The following is an 18,772-nucleotide window of genomic DNA, read 5'->3' on the forward strand; positions in this document are numbered from 1 at the left end:
TGTTTCCAACGTAAGTCTGCAGCAATTGTAGTTAATAAACAAAACCAGGATACTTAGTGCAGATACCCAGGAATTTCCCTCGCACTTTTGCCTAAACAAACCTCACTGCTGCCTGTTGTCACAATGAGATCACAAATTTCACAATATTTGGCCTCCTTCCTGAAGTTTCAGCTGCTGGAACTGTGCTACATAACAACGTTTCAACCTCTATTTAAATAGGAAACAGAGTGTATCTGTTTGAAAATAAAAAGCTTGAAATCTTGTGGACATTTAACACCAACCCTTCAAACCCTAAAAGGCTGCTAATCAAATTTGAGCGTGCATTGATGAATGTTGTTTTAAGATCACACCTCTCACAATCCCGACTAGGGACAGAAGTTAGCCTGGGTCCTAAAATCAAGAGATGCATCAGAACTGCTGCTATTGCTTTGACACAGGCAGCCGGTCTGAAACATTCTGAAATGCTCAAGTAGAAGTACTGAGAGTGCTCAGCTAATCACACCATACTTCTATGATTAAGTGATTAAGAGATAAAGTTAACCTGCCTTAATTCAGGCATTTCAATGCTAAACATCTTACATTTGAACTAATCTTCCTAAAATCCACCACTCAAATATTCCAGCATGCAGCCAGCCCAGCTTTGTTCACAAAGCTCCCCAGCCAAACTGAACTAATTCCAACATTAAGCCAAGTTTGTCTGACAGCGAGCTGTTTCCCAGCACCCTCTGGTTCCACTCCTCTGCACGCAGAGAGCGGCTCACAGAAGCATCTTTGTTCAGCACTATCACAAGGCCAGCTGTGATGGGAGCAGCCGTGGCACAAGCACGATGCATCCCCGCATCATGGGAGCGGTGTGACATCCCAGCACAGTCCCTGTGCACCCACAAACACCTAAAACAGGGCAGAAAGCCTTCAACCACCACGGGTGCCCCTACTCTCTGAAGCAAAGATGTTACCACTGCCATTAAAGCATAAGGGAAAGCCAATGCCTCTTGTCAGACACGCTCATCCCATTTCAGGCTTTTATGCAGTCACAGTCAAGCAGGATTACAGCGATGCCATTCTTGAATTATCTCAAAACATTTCTTCACTACCACCACTCCCTGAACTGAGATTACGTAGCTGCTGCTTCAAGTGATGGCGTCATGCAGCTCTCAGTCACATTACCCCACATCACCTCACTTTCCTATCCTTTGCATGACACAAAAGTAACCAGTAACCTGTTAGAGCTATTTGCAAGTCAATCAGTAAAATGAGATAGACTAAGATTTCCCCAGAAACCTGAACACATCCATCACAGACAACCCCACCCTTGGCCCAGGCTTCAAGCAGTAGTGTGAGCAGATGAAATGCGGGGCCAGCCAAGATGGGATGCGATGGATGGAGCAGGTGGGGATCAGATTTCCTCTGCTCCTACTCTGTGGAGGCCCCAAATTGGAAAAGCACTGCTGATCTGCAGTGCTGACATTTGGGTTGATGATTGGCACAGGAGGTATCAAGGCTTGGCAGCTAAATATGTTTGGGCTGGCAGAAATTCCAGTGAGCCACAATGCTTTGTAACAGCAGGTGTTGCATCACATACCAAGAACAGTTCTCCTCGCTCAGTTTAGAGATTGCAGCAAAGTCAGTAAAGGAAATCCCAATAAAATATTATATTTTAAATATGTAGAGGCTAGAAGAAGGAAGGAAGTCAGTTTGTTCTGCAAGCCTACCTCCCCGCAGGTACCCAGGATACAGCCATGTTCTTCTATCTTTTCTCCTTTTACAAGGAGGGCAGAGTACAGCAGTTACCCAGGACATGAGCCTTGTACCCATACAGTTAGTCCTCAGTGGAGTATGAAATGGTCTATTAGGCTTTCATACAACACCCCCCCCCCCCCCCAAAAAAAAAAAAAAAAAAAAAAGCCAGCATATACTGAATGTGTGATTCAAGTTGTATCGGGGAGGAAGAACTGACTATTTTTACTTACCCCAAATTAGCTCTCCTGGTTGTGCCAGTACAGACAAGGCTTCAGTGGGGAATTCCAATTCCCTACTGCAGGAGTTATGAGGAATGGCATCTGGGCTCAGCCCTGGCTCCTATGAGCACATGCTCACTGCTCCCCAGGGACAGTCCACAAACACAAAATTGTTCATCTCCACCAGTACAGATGGGTGGGGATGGTGGGGAAGGGTTGCCACAATGGTCTCTGAGCAGAGCTGAGTCCTGCACAGCAGCTTTTGGAGCCCCACAGGTCCTTCTCTCATTCCCACAGGAGCATAACCAACATCACTGACACAGAGAACCAAGGCGACATCTTTGTCCCACTGCAGCTCCACAGTTAAACCACAGGACTGCCTGTTCTTGTGAGGCTGGCGCTGTTGGTTGTTTTTCTTTTTTAAAGATCAAACTGCTGTAAGGAGGAATCCCTAGCTTTCACTTCATTTTCCAAACCTTCCTAGTTTTAGAGAAAAACCTTAAACCTTTTAAAAAATGACAAAGCACTCCAAGCTACTGCCTTTTTACAAGTGCTGGGGCATCTCTTCCTTTGCGGTGGAGGGCTTGAACTCTGTCACCCCGAGGCTGACCAGTTTCACTTCCGCCAGCAGCACTGTGCTCTGTGCCTCAGTGCATGCAACATGAGACACTGCATGGAAGCCCAGGCTCACTGCTGGCTTTGCTCTCCATCCTAAGTGTGCTTGCACCCAGGCACACCCCAACAGTGCAGCCTGCTGTAATCTCATCTCCATCCTGGGCCAGCACACAAAGTCCAATCTACTCTTTTGCTCAATAGTTTAATTTTAGAAAGACAGAATAACAAGTTGTAGGAAAGTATAAGTACAGAAAAGGAGATTATATTTAAACAGCCCCAATGACCTTGAGCTGGGAGAGCTCAGACTTTCTGAACCTGCTGCCACACAACAAAAGAAATAAGCCTTCAAAGAGGGGGAGGGAGGGGAAGTAAGAGGCTTTCTTTAAAGAACCACTCGTGTTGCACATATACAGTGGCAGAGTATAAAGCTGGCCAACGTGAGCCCCTAAGATCAGCCTTACATAACTTACCTGTGTTATCCTCCCAGCCAGCGTGACAGCGATAAGGGCCACCAGTTCAAGATGGAGCTTAAAACATGCCCCACTGACGCTGATGCTCTGGCTCAGCTGTTGAGCTGGGCAGATGTGGGCTCCAGCCCCCCACTGGTGCAAGTGCAATTCTGAGCACTTCAAAAGCAGTTACTGCCATTTTTCAGCACTGACAGTGAGCAATATGGGTTCAACAGACTCATCTTCACCTCATTCTTCACAAGTGCTGTGGCTTTAAAATAAACGCAGCTTGTAGGCTTGCATTTGTGCCAAGCTAAGTGCCATCTCTCCAGGTGCACCTATCTTTGCCTACAGAATAACACAGCATGCTGCAAGATATTCACATACTGCTCTAATAGTAAGGCAACAGTTATTGAAGGGAAAAAAAAAAATACATCTAGAAACTGCTGCTTTCAATCTTTCAGCACCTCAGAACAGCACCAGCAAAACTTACAGCCTTACTCACATAAGCTGTGCAGCAGAAACAATGTTAAAAAAAAGCCCAAACCAGGAAGAGAGCTTCTCTATAAAGCTCGCCTGCTTATCAGACATAGAGACTGTGCACTTTGTAGCATCCATGTCTAAAGGGGAGAAAAGCAAACCAGAGCATCCCAGAAGCCATCCAAAGGTTACTCTGAATTAGCCAGAGTGAAGAGTTCATGATGGCATAATGTCTTTAATCTTGTCTGGTGTCCAACTTAAATCCTTGAAACATGGCAAAAATGCTGATATCTAACACAGTGGATGAGGTATTTTTGGTAAAGATTCTTTAGTGCAGATAAGCCTACAGAGCTAATGCTGCTGGTGCTTGGACAAATCAGCCTGACCTGCCCCTCAACCTAGTTGACACGGCTCTTCCTGTAAAGACAGACAGTTGACAAGGCCCCAAGTGCCTCCTCTTAAATCAATACGTTCTCTCACCAGCCATCCTCCCATAAAGCAGCAAACGTTAGAAGAGAAAGCTCATTACGTAAGGTGCTTAAATTCCCTCTGATAGCTCTAAGCAAAGCACATCAGGATGCTCTTAAGAACATTTTGTGCCTGATGATTTTTCCTTTGCTCTGGTTTACTGGTGTCCAATGAAGAAGTTACTGAAAAATCATTCTGTTCTTAGATTTCTGAAGATTTTATGGGCATTCTGGAATGCCTCCCACATTGAATTTCTAACTTGCATTCAGTTGTATGTACAGGCCATGGCTTCGCTTAACATCTTCACCGTTTCAGCTCTCACACAATCAGTGTGCAGAGAGAAGCTGACAGTCTCAGGGCAGTTCCACTCTGCTCTTTGCAGACAGGAGCTGTAGCTTTTCTGTAGGAAGGCAGGTGCACAGCTGCAGCATCTCACTGCAGTCCGGAGGGCGCGTGAGCCTCCCTGACCCCGTGCCATACGTGGTTCAGTGCTGCGAGGGCACCCGCCTGCCATGGCAGGGCCAGCAAGCCCTGACAGCAGCAGGGAATGGCTGCTTACACTGGGGAGCGGCCCTCAGCTGGCACATGGTGATGAAGTACAGGTGCACAAAGCCTGCATGACCGAGTTCATTCGCATGCACATAATTAGCAGATTCGGGATCTCAGCTATCTAGCCATGGAGTCAGAGCTTCTGCTGTCAGAGCCATGGAAATCCCAGACAGACATCCTTACAGGAGATGAGAGGACACACCTGTGGAAACCTGTCCACCCCTTTCCTCAAACAACTGATCAGCATGATCCGCTGCAACCTAGAGCCCAGTCCAACCAGCAAAACCATGGGCCATGGTCTAACAGTGTCAGTGCTGCACTGGGGCCTCATCCTGTACAGCCTCTCACAGGGACAGCAGGAGGCTCTTAACTTCATTCTTACTCAAGGCACAAACCTTTTCTGCTCTGCTGCTGTGTGCCACGTGCTGCCCCTGGCTTGCTCAGGAACCAATCTGCCCCTCCCTGTGCAGGACAGTTATGTGTCCTAAAAACAGCTTTCCAGACTTGATTGATTGGAACCCCTGCTACACAGTGAGCAGGGCTGGTTCAGACATTCTTTGGGAGATAAAGAGTGACTGTGTTTCTAATTTACTTTTTAAGATGATGACAAGTTATATGTGGGAACAGAATATTGATGTTTCTGGGAAGAACAAGAGAAAAGGCAGAGAATTTTTTCTATGCTAAAGAAAGTAAGTTAATAAAGATTTCTTAATCACTTTTATTTGGAAGACATGCTGCAAGCCCAGAACCCAGTAAATAGCTCTGCAAGAAACTCCTTCAATCAGCCTGGGAATGAGGCTCACATCCTCTTTTCTTCCCACACTCCTCAACTCCAGCTCTCAAAAGGAGCATCACAATCCAGAACAGTGCATGTTCCCAGGTGCATTTACAGAGCAACTTTCACCCACTGAAGACAGCTACATAACTTTCTGTAGATTTCCTTGACCCACATTTTTTCATTCTCAGTTCAACTCTCTCTTTTTCCCAGTTTCAGTCCACCATATTTAGCTATACATGCACCATTTTTGTAGTAACTTACACACACACACAGCTAATCCTCCTCCAAAATTCCTAGCCAAAAACAAGGCATTTCCTAGAAAAATGCTGTATTTAAAAAGAAAAAAAGTCACTGAACAATATTAGGCCAGCTCCAAAGCAGAACCTCCTCTACAGAGCCTCTGTTTCCTATGATACAAATCTGTCTGGCAACTGATTAGAGGCACAGTAACAAAGAAACAGAAATAGCATGAGTTAGGGTGGGGGGTTCCTTCTTTCCTTACCCCTCCAAATCGTGTATTCACAGACAGCAAACAGGATCACAAAGTCAACACTTGTATTTACCACCTACCTCCAAGTTTTCTAGGTCCACACAGAACAGCCCTTTCACTCTGCGCAGCACGACTGGCTGACTGTTATCCATGTTCACAGGAGCTTGAGCTGTCACCCAATGCCATAAACAGTGCATTGTTATTACTATAATCTCTTCCAGAACTAAAGGATTTTACAAGCAGTCATTATTCTTGTTTTAAATATAGGTTTTCAAAGAAAGAAAGGAGCCCAACAACAAGACAGCAATTATAACAGCAAGAGCTTTCAAGCTTCACAATGTCTAGAACAAGTCACTGGGCAAAAATAGGCTTCAGTCTGGACTAGAGGAGTCAGCAGATATTCTAATTTAGAGCTGCTGCTCTATTTCTGACAGGAGAGCCAGGGAGCTTCAGTACTTCCCTGCATGGCAGCTTTATTTGGGAGAGAGCTGGGGGCGGGGGAAAGGAAGGAGGAGGAGGTGGGAGAGGGTGAAAAAGAGCATTGTTTCTCTAACTGCTGAGCTAAAAAACTGCATTGCAATTAGGCTGTTTTTCAAAGGTGTTATGTCAGAGATTAGCACAATCTTGCAGTGCTCCCTCCAGTAATCCTAGAAATGCAAAGGAAACCAGAACCATTTAAAAAAGCAAAGAAACCCAACAAAACAACAAACAGCCATGAACTCAGGCCTTTCTCCTGAAGCAAGCAGTGGGCCACAGGCAGGCCCTTCACCTGTGCACGCCTCCACTGTACCACCAGACCTCAGAGGTGGCCACAGCAGGGCCCTGTTGCAGCTGGAGCTTCTGAGGATCACAGATAGGAAAGTTCTCCAACTCTACAGTTAGTTAGCAACTTTTTCAGTCAGTTTCAGAGCCTAAAAGTCCTAGAAAAAAAGAAAGCTATGTGCCTTACATGGTAAGATTATTACATTTGTGAGGTTATTTTTCTCCCTGTAGTGCTGAAACCCAGTATAAGTATTTCAGTTTTACAGACAAGCTGTCAGACTCTTAGAGATGTTCAGTGATTCCCCAGAGTAAACGTACAGCAGCAGCAGAACCAGGGATGGGGCCCGAGTGCATCCCCACTTCCACTGTCTGGCCTACTCAACTCCCTCTTTAAGGGCGCCCTATGGCTGCTGCCCCGTCACCTCACTGTGCGTAATGCTGAGGGCAGCCATTTTGTATTTCATAATAGCTCATCTATTCAAGCACCTCCTGTCGATGACTGCCATTTTCAAGTGACTCATCTGAAATGTTGTTCACATGCATGAGATCTGAGCAACAGCAGGAATGATCCCATGACACCTCTAACATTTCTGAAAGAAATGCCCATCATGGACAGACATCTCTGCTCAAAAATCACTGTAAAGACTAAATGTATTGCCCAGCTAATCTGAACACTGCAGGAGCTCTCAGCAGCTACATGAAATGGATGCAGAACTTTTAAAAAATAGCCACAGACTTGGAATCATGGAGCAATTTCATTAAATGTACACCTTGTATTTCTGACCCACGGAACAAAAGGAAAAACAGTCCATACCTTGGTCACTGACTGGGAGAAGGTAACAAGCACAAATAAAAGGAATGAACAGTTGGAAAATGTTCTCTTCCTGACTTGGATCAAAACCAAATTTGCTCACCTTCTTTAGAGACTACACGTACAGAAGGACAGTCTCCCTGAATTATCAGGATGTGGCAGATTTGAATTATCCACCTCCCTTCTCCCTGTTCACTCCACCTCTTCATCCCTTCCCCCAGTTCTGCAGGCACCACACAAAGGATTTCAAAAAGAGCTACAAAGACATTCTTTTAGGCTCAAGCAATTCCAGTAACCCTAGAAACCAACAGTAGTTGTGCTCCTGGCAGTTTGGCCAGGGGAACAGGCTGCTTTTCTGTTCTCTCACTGTCTCTGCTGCACCTTCAGCTGTGCCACCCAAACCCTCACTGGGCTGGAGGACAATGTCCATTCTAAAGCATCACGTTTAAAACAAACAGTAGTAAATACAAGGTACAGCTCTAACTCATTTCACCAGAACCTGTTCAGTTACGTCAGGATCAATCTGGAATAACTTTCATAGAAATCTGCTCCATTTTTCATTTAATCTTTTTACAGGCAGATTCCCGATGAAGTCAAAGAAATCATGGCTTGTGTAAGGATCAAAGGAAATTGAGTGCAAACACTGAGCCAAAAAATGTGAAAAAAGAATGGAAAAAGCCTTTTCTGTTTTGTTTAGCTGCCAGTAGAATGAGCTCTACTTATACTACCATTAATATTATGCAGAACAGAACTTTCCCCAGTACAGAACAGCATAGATAAGTCATGCACAGGCCATACCCAATGAAACAATCTGAACCCTGAGGTTCTACTTATCACCTAAACAGAGGCAGGATTTCAGACTCTTAAAAAAAATGTGTCCAGACAGGAGCTGGGGGCGTTGGCTTGTCTCGTCATTGCTGATTCCAGCAAGAATATCAGATTATTCTGAGCAGTAAAAAGGTCTCCAGTGATTTGCATTTTAAGAATGAAATGATAAAGAATCTGTAAAGATCAGAAATGTTCACGGTCTGTGAGCATGAACAGCTGATGCTGGCCACCACACAGAACACCAGAGCAGTTATGCATTTCATTCTTTCGCACTGACGCAATGCTCTTTGGTATCAGTTTGAACCAGACTTCGCTCACAGGAGGAGGCTTTTGTGTGAAATAAAACCAACACGATTATTTGTTTCTGAGTAAAGACTCCCGCTCTGTCAAAATCCAGACCACAGCTTCACACCTGCCCAGAAAACTTAACTCAAACCCAGCAGGAGCTGGGAAAGTCACTATGAGGGGGCAGGAAGGTTCTGTGCTGATGGCTGCCTTCTCCTTACCTGGACAACTTCTTTCCTCACATTGACAATGTCTAACCAGTCATTGAATCTCGGGTAGCTGTTGAGCTCTGCTGTCCTGTCATTCAGGGGCACACTCAGCTTGCACTGCCGCTGTCGGTGGATGTAGTCAATCAGTTTCACCTGTTGGAATCCAGAAAGCAAACCATTAAGTTCCTTGGGAAAAGCTGTCATCTTCACAGGCTTGCACAGTACCAAGGCAAAGGAGATATTCGTCTGTGGGCTCTTCTGTGATATAATGATGACACGTTCTTACAGGCGCTCAGAGAAGCTCATACATGGAAGCTTTTACCTCACAGAGAGCGTCTTTCCTCTTCAGTATTTCAGGAGAAGGTAGTGCAGAAGTTTCTCAGAGTTATGTTACATATGCAGAAGTTTCCCAAAAGCATATTGCACATTCAGTGACTGATTTCAAGCAGGACCTCCTGTATCCTTGGTACAAAGGCTCAGCAGAGCTTCCTTATCTCCTGGGTTCAGCAACACAGCTCTTTCTGGTACCTGAACGAACTGCAGGCCAGGGGTATCCATCAAGAAACACTAGCAAGCTTAATAATATTGTTACAGCTTGTATCAGTAGGACCCTGTAGGGCCCGTTCCTGCAGGACACAACGCCAAATCTGTATCAACAGAAGTCCTGGGCAGCAGCTGGGCATCCTGACAAAACATGAAAGGGCATCCCAGCCATCTGAAACAATTAACTACATTCAGATTAACGGCACTGCACAGATAGATGCAACCTCATTCTGGATGCTGTGGGCACTGCTAGTGTGACGTGCCGGATTCCCTGACCCACTGCTCCCGTATGTTTGCTACACTCTCTTTCATCTGGCCTTCATTTGGACTGGAAAGTCTGAGCAGGAATAACCAGTGTACCCAGAGATTCCAAAGCCCGTTATCCGATGGGTATTTCTACCACAAAATCAGCATTAAAAACAGTATCTTCTTTAAAAAAATGAAAATGTAAAATTTATTCCAAAACTTTGGTTGCCCATCTCATGCTTTATGCACAACACAGAAACTGACATCAAGCACAGAATATAAAAACAACAAGAAGGAATATAATAATTTGTACTTCATGTTTGCTTATCAAAACCAAAATATTCTCAAAAGATTTTTCACTATCTCACACATTTCTATGGGGGAGACTTAAGCTTCAAAACCTTCCTAACAAAACAGTGCCTCAAAGCAAGTTAGCTGATCCATGATTTATAAACAAAAACGTGCCCTTAGTCAATAAACTGTAGCATTTGGGACAAGATTAGACTATAAATGAAAAAACAAACACAGATTCTTTGTCCACTAAAATCTCTCTCCTCTTGAGCTTCCGCTCAAAATATTTTTATTCTCTCTATCAGCACTGAGCTGATGGTGGGCTCACAGGCCCGTGCTGCTGTCCCCATGCCAGCGGGGGGCAAGAGAGCTCTCGCTCCTTCAGCGTAGTGCCTTGTGCTGCTGTGACTGCGATTCTGAACGCTGCTGCAGCTTGGTGTGCTTGAACTCATTCTCAAAGACTGGCTGTCAGCTGAGCCCTCCTGCACAGTTCTACCTTCATCTGTATGCAATTCTAAATCAAGATGTCTCTGCAGCACGCATGCTCTGTTCCTCCAGAGTGAACCTAGTGCACACAGGGCACACAAGATGTCTTGGCTGGCTTAGTCACGATGTTCTGCTTTCTCACTGTCAAGTGTTTTCACCTATCCATTAATGTCCCCCATTTGCAGCCAGGTCTATAATGATCCTGAAGATGCTGTACAGAGTATTTTCATGCTAGCTGCTTGGTTTTTTTCTGCTACTCAGTGTACTTTTCCCCACCTCGTGCCTTGGCTTTATGTTATAGACAGTCTGACACGCTCCAGCCAGCTGGCCCGCATTGGATATGGTGTGACTGAAAATCTTCCTAGTAATTAAAATAAGTCTGTGCATATCTGGAGTAGAGGTAATTCCCTCTGTTGGGGGAAGGAGCTGGAAATAGTACACTCAAAGCAATTTTTCCACAATTTAGATTGAATGTTGCCATGGATCCTACCTAGGATTTTTGCCCATCTTCCCTAAAACTCCTTTGTTAACGAGACCGGATTTGGGTTCAATTCCACTCAGGATGCTTGGTTCTGCTCTTACTGCCTCCAAACACTGCATGTTTGCATCCTTATTTCCCCAAAGAACATTAGGCAGAAGAGATTAGAAAGCAGGGAATTAGCTGTGGGTAAGGATAGGAACAGAACAATCAAAACCCTGACAGAAGGGATGGGAACTAGAAGTCCGGGTAACAAAGCACACAGCAGGAATGGAGGCGATAGGAATGAATAAATGGTTTGAAAGGAAAGGGAAGGGAGGTCTGTTAATGAGGGTCAGAAAGAAGAACTTGCAGGAAGTTTGAGGACTACTCAATAGCCCCCAGTATGCCAAAAGTCATCCTACATAAATCAAAAACAGCACAGCTTCCAGGCTGTGCAACTGACATGTCATGGAGAACGGAGGGATGACAGAAATCACCCAAGCATTCTCTTTACTGAGGCCATTCCAAGTAAGGTTCAATGACTGCGTGCACTTTGATACACAAACAGCAACCACAAAATCCAGCCAAAGGCAAACTAGTCAGCCACAGCCAGTAAGCCACAGCAAGCAGAATTCCCAGGGTGCTGCCTTATGTTACTGCTTCTTTCCCCAGGTCACCTCACCCCTTTGCCACTCCCGGGTATTCCTCAAGGTTGCCGAGGGCCTAGGGAAAGGTTGGCAAAGTGATTTCAAAACTGGTACAGGCAGCCATGACATGCCAGCCAGTAAAAGTAGCAGCTTGGCTCCTCTGTCTGTAATGTTATTTCAGTGCAGCACCTCCCTTCAGGCAAGATCTATTTTCCTGGAAGAAGGATGAGGTATCAGCATAGTCTCTAAAGCCCGAGTGCCACATTTAGTTGGATGCAGCACTAATGATATGCAGATCCCTTCAAAGTAGCACATGACCCACTATAAAGCAGGGAACTGCAAGCACTGACTGTGGTAGGAAGGGGTGGGGGAATCTGTTCCAAAAACCACAGTGGAAGGCAGAATGAACTTAACATCTATTTAGGGGAAAAAGGAAAGTTAAGTCAAAGACATTTCCCAAATATATATTTATATATGGCCCCACATGAGCTTATTACAGTGCAAATATCATAAGAACTGCATCCTGCTTTAGACAAGGATACTGCTGAAGCACAGTCACTCTTCTCACATCCCACGCAAAAGCTTTCTCACCCACGTCAGTTGCACAGTTGCACTGACAACACCAGAACCATCGCATCAAAAATGGACCTTGACTGCAGGGAGCTGAGCCACCGGCACCTGCTGTGTGACTGTGAGCAAAGTTATCCATTCTCTTCTGCCCTGCACACAGCTCTGCCTGCACAAACTCCCTGCAGCAGGCACAGCCTTCAGTTACTTTCACACTGCTTAAAGAGTGTGGATTCAAATATTTTTATCTGAGAAGGTTCACCCAGAGCACAACCTCCTAAAAGGACACCGCAGAGGTACAGATTTCAACAAAACTTTTCTTCATCACTGGATTTAGCAGAAATGTAATCCTCTAAAATGAAGAAACAGTCTGAGTATCTCAGTTTGCCAAGACTGGTTTTCCCATGATAACTCCTTCACATTTACTGATTTCCCCTCTTCCTATAAATAGTATATTTGCATTCTTTTCCCACCCTACATGCACCACGCTTCTTCCCTAGGATGGATTTCATTTTGTTATTTCCTGCCCAGACTTTTAACTCGAGAACAGTTAGGCTTTAATAGCTGAGCTGTTGCAAAACCCTTTTCTGAGAATATAATAAAACTTCTGGGTTCAGTGACGCACGCAAGAAACCCACAAACAACATGCAGGTCTCCAACCACAAACTAGACGGAGAGATAAAGCCAATAGCAAGCAATTCACTGCCTGCTTGCCAAACTGCACAGCCTACTCATCACAAATGGCAAACCCCACGACAGAAGCAGCAATACTCCAACTGCCTTAAACCCACAGAGATGGGAAGGAAGAAGAACAGAGACAGGATATGGAGCAGCTGGAGCAAATTGCTGCATACAGGGCGTGCTCCATTAGAGCCCTCCTCCTTCTCTAGTGGAGTTGATGGTGAGAACACCCAGTTCTCTTTCTCCTTAAGAGTTGCACATAAAAAATTAGGTTTCATGCATCTGGGAGTCATCTATCTCTCAGAGCTTACCTTGTGAGCTGCATTTTGTTCATATTTAGAAAATGGCAGCCTACTTCAGAAGTCACTAAAAGGCAAGTGCATTATACCTGATGCAACTCTTGTACACAGAGAAAAAAAATCAGTCTGGTTTCAAAGCAGTTGATCCAAATAGCTTATTGTAATGGTTTTAATGCTCACATCTTTGAATGCCCTACAAATCCAGCAAGATTATTTTCAATTTTAAAAAGAGAAACTGAGGCCTAGAATGAAATTATACATTAAAGAACCTGGGGACAGTCAAAGCTACTCTGACAGGGACTCTACCATACTAAAGTAGCAGCCAAGATTGCTTCAGAATATCAGCAGTTTGAGACTGTTGAGAAAATTGTATTTTCACAAAGCCTATCATGTTTTCCTCGCTGATGCCTTCAGCTTCTCAGATGACCTGAAATGTACACAACAGACAGCTGACATTAATCAACAAATCAAGCACACGTTAAACAGCAGTTCATGCTTCTCCTGTCCTCTGAGATGAAATCTCATGGACTCTGGCAGCGCTTGGAAAGACAATTAACGTGAGCTTCCACCAATACTTCCACTTACTGCCTTGCAATTACACAAGCTAGTGGCTGAAGTTCTAAAAGGATCAGATCAGTGGATGACCCAGCTCTTACATGCAGCTAAAAAAAAAAATGCAAATCACCTATATTCTGTAATCAGGAAGGAACTCCTCTACTAACCTACAAGAACAGGACCCAGAGGGCAAAGTGCACTCACTGAAGCATCAGACAGCAGCTCATGCTGCAGCAGAACACTGCGTGTGTCCCTTGCAGTACAGGAGGGGCAGCATTTCTTCCTTTGGAACCACATCTTCTGATCTTGGAGCTTATCTTCATGTGGACACTGGGGAGCCTAAGATCAGACATCTAAAGGCACCCAGTGAAAAGTGGATTTGCTTTACACCTTTAGCTGACTCTTCTCTGTTTTCCCCAGTGCCAGTATATAGACAAACCCTAATTCAGACCCCAAAAATCTGGAGCAACCTGACTGCTAAAGAGATCAAAAAAAGTCAGAATCTGACTTGCCAAATTTATCTCTGAAGTCATACTCAGAAATCATGTGAGAAACTGATTAAGATCTCAAAAATCATTCAGAGACCAGCAGTCTGTGAGTGCACTTCAGGAGATGTTTTCAAAGTCATCTGATCTGAAGAAAGGTGCCACTGAGTTGCTCCACAGAAATTTAAGAACTAGGATTTCATGTTTATAGAGCAATGTATGCAGAAATATTATACAGGAATATATTATACAGAAATGCTGTGAGGTCTACCCCATAGAATGCACATGGAGCAAGGAGCAGAAGGATGGAGGATCACAAGACTCAGTGTCTAGCCTCAGCTCTGTGAGGATCTGCAAACACAATGCAACCCACCCCACAAACACTCATGAGCTCCACTGTTCAGTCAACCATCCTAAACAGTTCTGGTTCAAAGCAATGGCTTGCAGAACTCTTCAACTAACAACAAACCAACTGTCTTTGCAACTCCTACGTACCACCCAACCTACCACTGAGCTGTTCCTTAGCTCGGCTCGCCTGAAGCAGCTGACTCATCTGAATGCCTCCTGGCTATCTGAATTGTTATCATCTGATCATGGTATCACCAAGCAGCATCTGAAGACTCTGAAATTCTCCTTTGCCCTTGACGTTCAGAGAAGTAATTTGTTGTGAGCATAAGAACAAAGATACCTTATGGCAATATGGACTGTTCTCTCTCTAGTAGGAAGAGAACTGAGCCAGAATTGCCCCCTCTTGCTTGGCTTAACCACATCTGCCTGATTAAGTGGAGACAGCAGGTCTGTAATCTTTTAACATGAGGCGTTAATTTAGCAGGTAAACCTGATCTGAAGCTCTTCATTAAAAAAAAATTGTTCAATTGCATAGAAAACCATCCTTCCCATCTCATCTTTCATTAGAACACAGCTGAAACAGAGTTCAGGTGGTGAGTCAAAATCTCATAAACTTCAAAGCTATCTTGAATCCAGTATGGATTTCAAACAGCTTTTTTCAAGGCAAGCACAAGAGCTGCGCGAGAACAAAACATACAACACAAAATAAAGAGATGGAAAAAAACATTTCAGGAAATTACTTGTATCCCAAAAGTAGTTTGCTCCATTTCTCACGTGATTTTGCCCTCAACAACAAAACTGAATACACTAAAGAGTAATATTTTGACAATCTTCACCGGACATACAGGAGGAGAGCCAAGTTCACAGATGAAACATTACAAAATGGCTGGTAGCAGATTCATTTATTTGAGATGGTATCTGAGAAAAGGGACTCATATACATGTTGGACTCTGACCCACAGTCAGCAGAATTCACATCACGTACCTGAGCCCATCTGCCCCATTCAGTGGGCAGGCTGCTGAGGGCGCAGCACTCCCGTACCAGACTGAGGCCCATCCAACAGTTCTGGCTAAAACTCACTTCCTGGTGCCTGTCTCCTTTGAAAATGACAGTTTGCAGAACAGTGCCACTGTTTTGAATGTCAAAAACAACTGCACACATGCAAGACCCCAGGCAGTATCACTTTTTAAACAATGAGAAAGGAAGAGGAAGAAGGATTAAACACAAGTTTGCACAAGTCAGGGAGCAGTTTTAAAAACAGGTCAGATTTTTCAGTCCTCTGATCTCACCACACCAGATCACGGCAGCAGTGACTGCTAGGGAGCTTCTAAAAAGCAGAGGAAATTGGAATGACAGGAAGGACAGGAAGAAGTGCTCTGAGAGACAGCAGCACCGCGGCACTGCACTGCACTGCAGGTCACAGCGAGCCACAGCGAGGAAGCTGCAGGAATCTGCATCAGCTGAGGATCTGTGCGTGGAGTCTCCATGCCAGCCTTACTTGCAGCAGCTACAGCAGAGACATCTGAGAGCCTCCCACTTCTGCGGAACCCAGATGTCTGTACTGCCTTAAGAACTTTTGGTTTGGGTTTTTCTTAAAAAAAAAAAAAGGGAAATAGTTTCTCAATGCATTGCTAAACAAACCCTGCAGAACAGGACCCAGCGCAAGCCAGCAAAAAAGTGTATACATAAGGTACATTTAGGGGGGGGGAAAAAAAATTAATAAATAAAAACACAGAAAGGTAGAGGGATGGGGAGAAATGGAACATCAGATGTGTGCATTTTCCTTTGAATCTTCAGTCAGGCGTGAGGCTGACACAACAGCCACTGGCCAAACACTACAGGATGTTATTTCTCCTTTGTTAGATGATGCAGACAGCATAATTTCTGGGTCACTTGGAGGCCACATCCCACCTCTCCTCTCTCCCCCCATCTCATTTTCACAATCCCAACAACCAAGAGCTGTAAACACCCAGCTGAGGCCTCCCAGCTAAGGGTGGGAATGAGAAGATGACGCTGCACAGTCAAGCAGTTCCTTGTACCTGATAGCAAGATTCTCTTTGGAGATTTCATACAAGCCTAATGCAGCTGCAGGCACAGTCCTCTGTTTAAATATCAGACATCCAGTGCACACTAACAATGAAAGCTCTCCCCCTTCCTCTGTAACCCAAAGTCATGCAACTGCAGCAGAATGACTGAGAGAGCTCTGCAAGAATTGCATTTACTGTTTGCTATGCACAACCGTGCTGCTGCCACATCAGATCTGCAGCTCAACCTTCCCTCAGCTCAGACTTCTTTTTAGCATCCGCCTAGCAACTTTAGTTCAGCCATGATTTGCTAAGACTAACTGTATTTCCATATGGAGCACAGAAAGAATAATCCTTACCCTTGCAAAAGGACATCACTATTGCCAAGCAGCCTGAAGACCTGTTAAGGTTTCCCATCCAATCATGGACTTGGTGCATGTGCCACTTAGCAGGCTTATGGTTTTACCTGTCATGTAGAAAACTTCTGTCCAAACACAGAACATCTCCTGTTCTCAATCAAATCTGATTCCCTGATCCAGTCTCTGTTCACTTGCAGCCAAATCTCAACTTGCTCCAACAAACTGAGTGACAACCTGGAAGAATATCACTATCAGTTTTGTCCTCAACAGCTAAGGCTAGACAAAGCCTAGTTCAACACAGTTTTGGCCCTTAACCAAGATCTTTAGCAATAAGATAACAAATGCCTGTCAAAAATGGACTAGGCAGAGCTAATGATGCCTTTGGCAAGACAGTAGAAAAGTTCTCCTGCATTCCCTTCCAGGACTTTTATACCTCAAAAGGCAGTACCACAGCTGAGACACTGACCCTTGTCACAACAGCTCTGATAGAACTCTGGAGACCCTCAGCAAATCAGTCTTCCATCTCTCTGCCTCAACAAAAGACCAGCCTTGAATAAGCAGTTGGAATATAGCTTCAGATCCTTGCTCTCCTTATTTCCTCCATGCTCCTAGGTGAGCCACCACATCAGCAAGTTTAGAGCTTACATACTTTGATACATGGAAAATAACTCTCAAGTGTTCTTGATTCTACAGTGAGGGAGATGTAAGTTCCTAGCACAGATAAAAGAGTAGAATTTACAGCACAACATTTTAAAGCCAGGCATTTCCTTCAGAAAGGTCAGGAAGGGAATGACTAATTCTAGGCTCCCCTCATATTCTTGAACTTCCATTTCCTCCTCATTGCAAGCAAAGTACCAAGCACCCTCTGCTCTCATCAAAGACTGCAAGGGACCAATGGATGACACCTTGCATGGCTAGCCTGAATGCTTCTTGAAAGCCTGGGAGGTCTCTAATGAACTGCTCTCTTTTAGTAGTGCACGTATGACACACGATGTTGTCCCTAATCCCAAAAGATTTTTTCACATTTCACTTCTCCTCAGCTGGATTGCCAGCTGCCCACCCAAACACCAGTTTGTTTTCTGGCCACATTTGCTTTACATGCTGTACCTTTTGCCTTCTGACCAAGAAATATGTTTTACAGTCTTATATATTTGTATACAATGAGCTTTATATATATATAAACTTGATTGATACAACTACATCCACAAGACCAGTTATGCTAGTACAATTACACCAATACTAAAAAAACCTAACTTCACACTGCTGTACTGGTTGAAGTTCAGAGTTGCACTAGGAGAACTTCTGTCAAAGAGAATTAGACTTCATGGCATTAGTCCTTGTAAAAGTGTTTACAATTTCTACATCTTTGACTATTCATGCTCTACATTCTTCTTAGGAAACATTCTTGGTAGTGTTCCTTTGTCACCAATTTGCATTACGCATGCTTAATTACATTTCTTTTGTCTTGAAATATCTCCTCTGATTATCCACTGAAGAATAAGTTCAGTAGCCTGGGCTCAGGATTTCTGCTCAATCTCTGCTCAGATGACTGTATCAGAGGAAGGACCCTGCTGAGTGACAGCAGCGAGAAAAAGAGATAAAAACATGCCTGCTTATGAGAAAATAAAAAGACATTGTTACAAGTCTCTATGCTGTTCTGTAATGGAAATATCCATTCCTAAGAGCAGTGGCAAAGACAAAGGGATTCTATGTTGTATTTTCTGTCTGTGAACTGACAATTCAGGGTGCTGGATACAAATTCATCCCTTGAGTTGTGAGATTGTTCGCAGCAGCCAATCAAGACTTAATAGTTACACAGGATCATTTGTGTTTTTTTCAGGCTCCTTTCATTTACTGTATTTCATCTTGATCTTTCCAAAAGGAATACAAATATGTTAAGCATTATGAAAAATACTAACCTTCTGAAAACCAAAGCACCACACCTGTGCAATGAAGGCACTGAATGGCACTGGTACTCTTTACCTCCTGCCACGTGGGGCACAAAACACTCCTGGAAGTAATTTTTACAGTGCTTCTCCAGAGTAACAAGGCCAGAAACTTGGTGAAGGCCTACAAATGTTTGAGGGATCCAGCAGTGC

At 44.3% G+C, this 18,772-nt stretch overlaps 1 protein-coding gene across 2 annotated transcripts in view; it reads right to left on the minus strand.

Moving 5' to 3' along the window:
- Nucleotides 1-18,772, minus strand: part of KSR1 (kinase suppressor of ras 1) — a 56,718-nt gene that overhangs the window by 21,546 nt on the left and 16,400 nt on the right. For both annotated transcript variants that reach the window (XM_048966737.1, XM_048966736.1), the window contains exon 2: nucleotides 8,695-8,835. In XM_048966737.1, the coding sequence (XP_048822694.1) occupies nucleotides 8,695-8,835 (141 nt within the window). The remainder of the gene's footprint in view (nucleotides 1-8,694; nucleotides 8,836-18,772) is intronic.

The sequence above is a fragment of the Lagopus muta genome, chromosome 20 (assembly GCF_023343835.1).
Source record: "Lagopus muta isolate bLagMut1 chromosome 20, bLagMut1 primary, whole genome shotgun sequence".
Lineage (NCBI taxonomy): Eukaryota > Metazoa > Chordata > Aves > Galliformes > Phasianidae > Lagopus > Lagopus muta.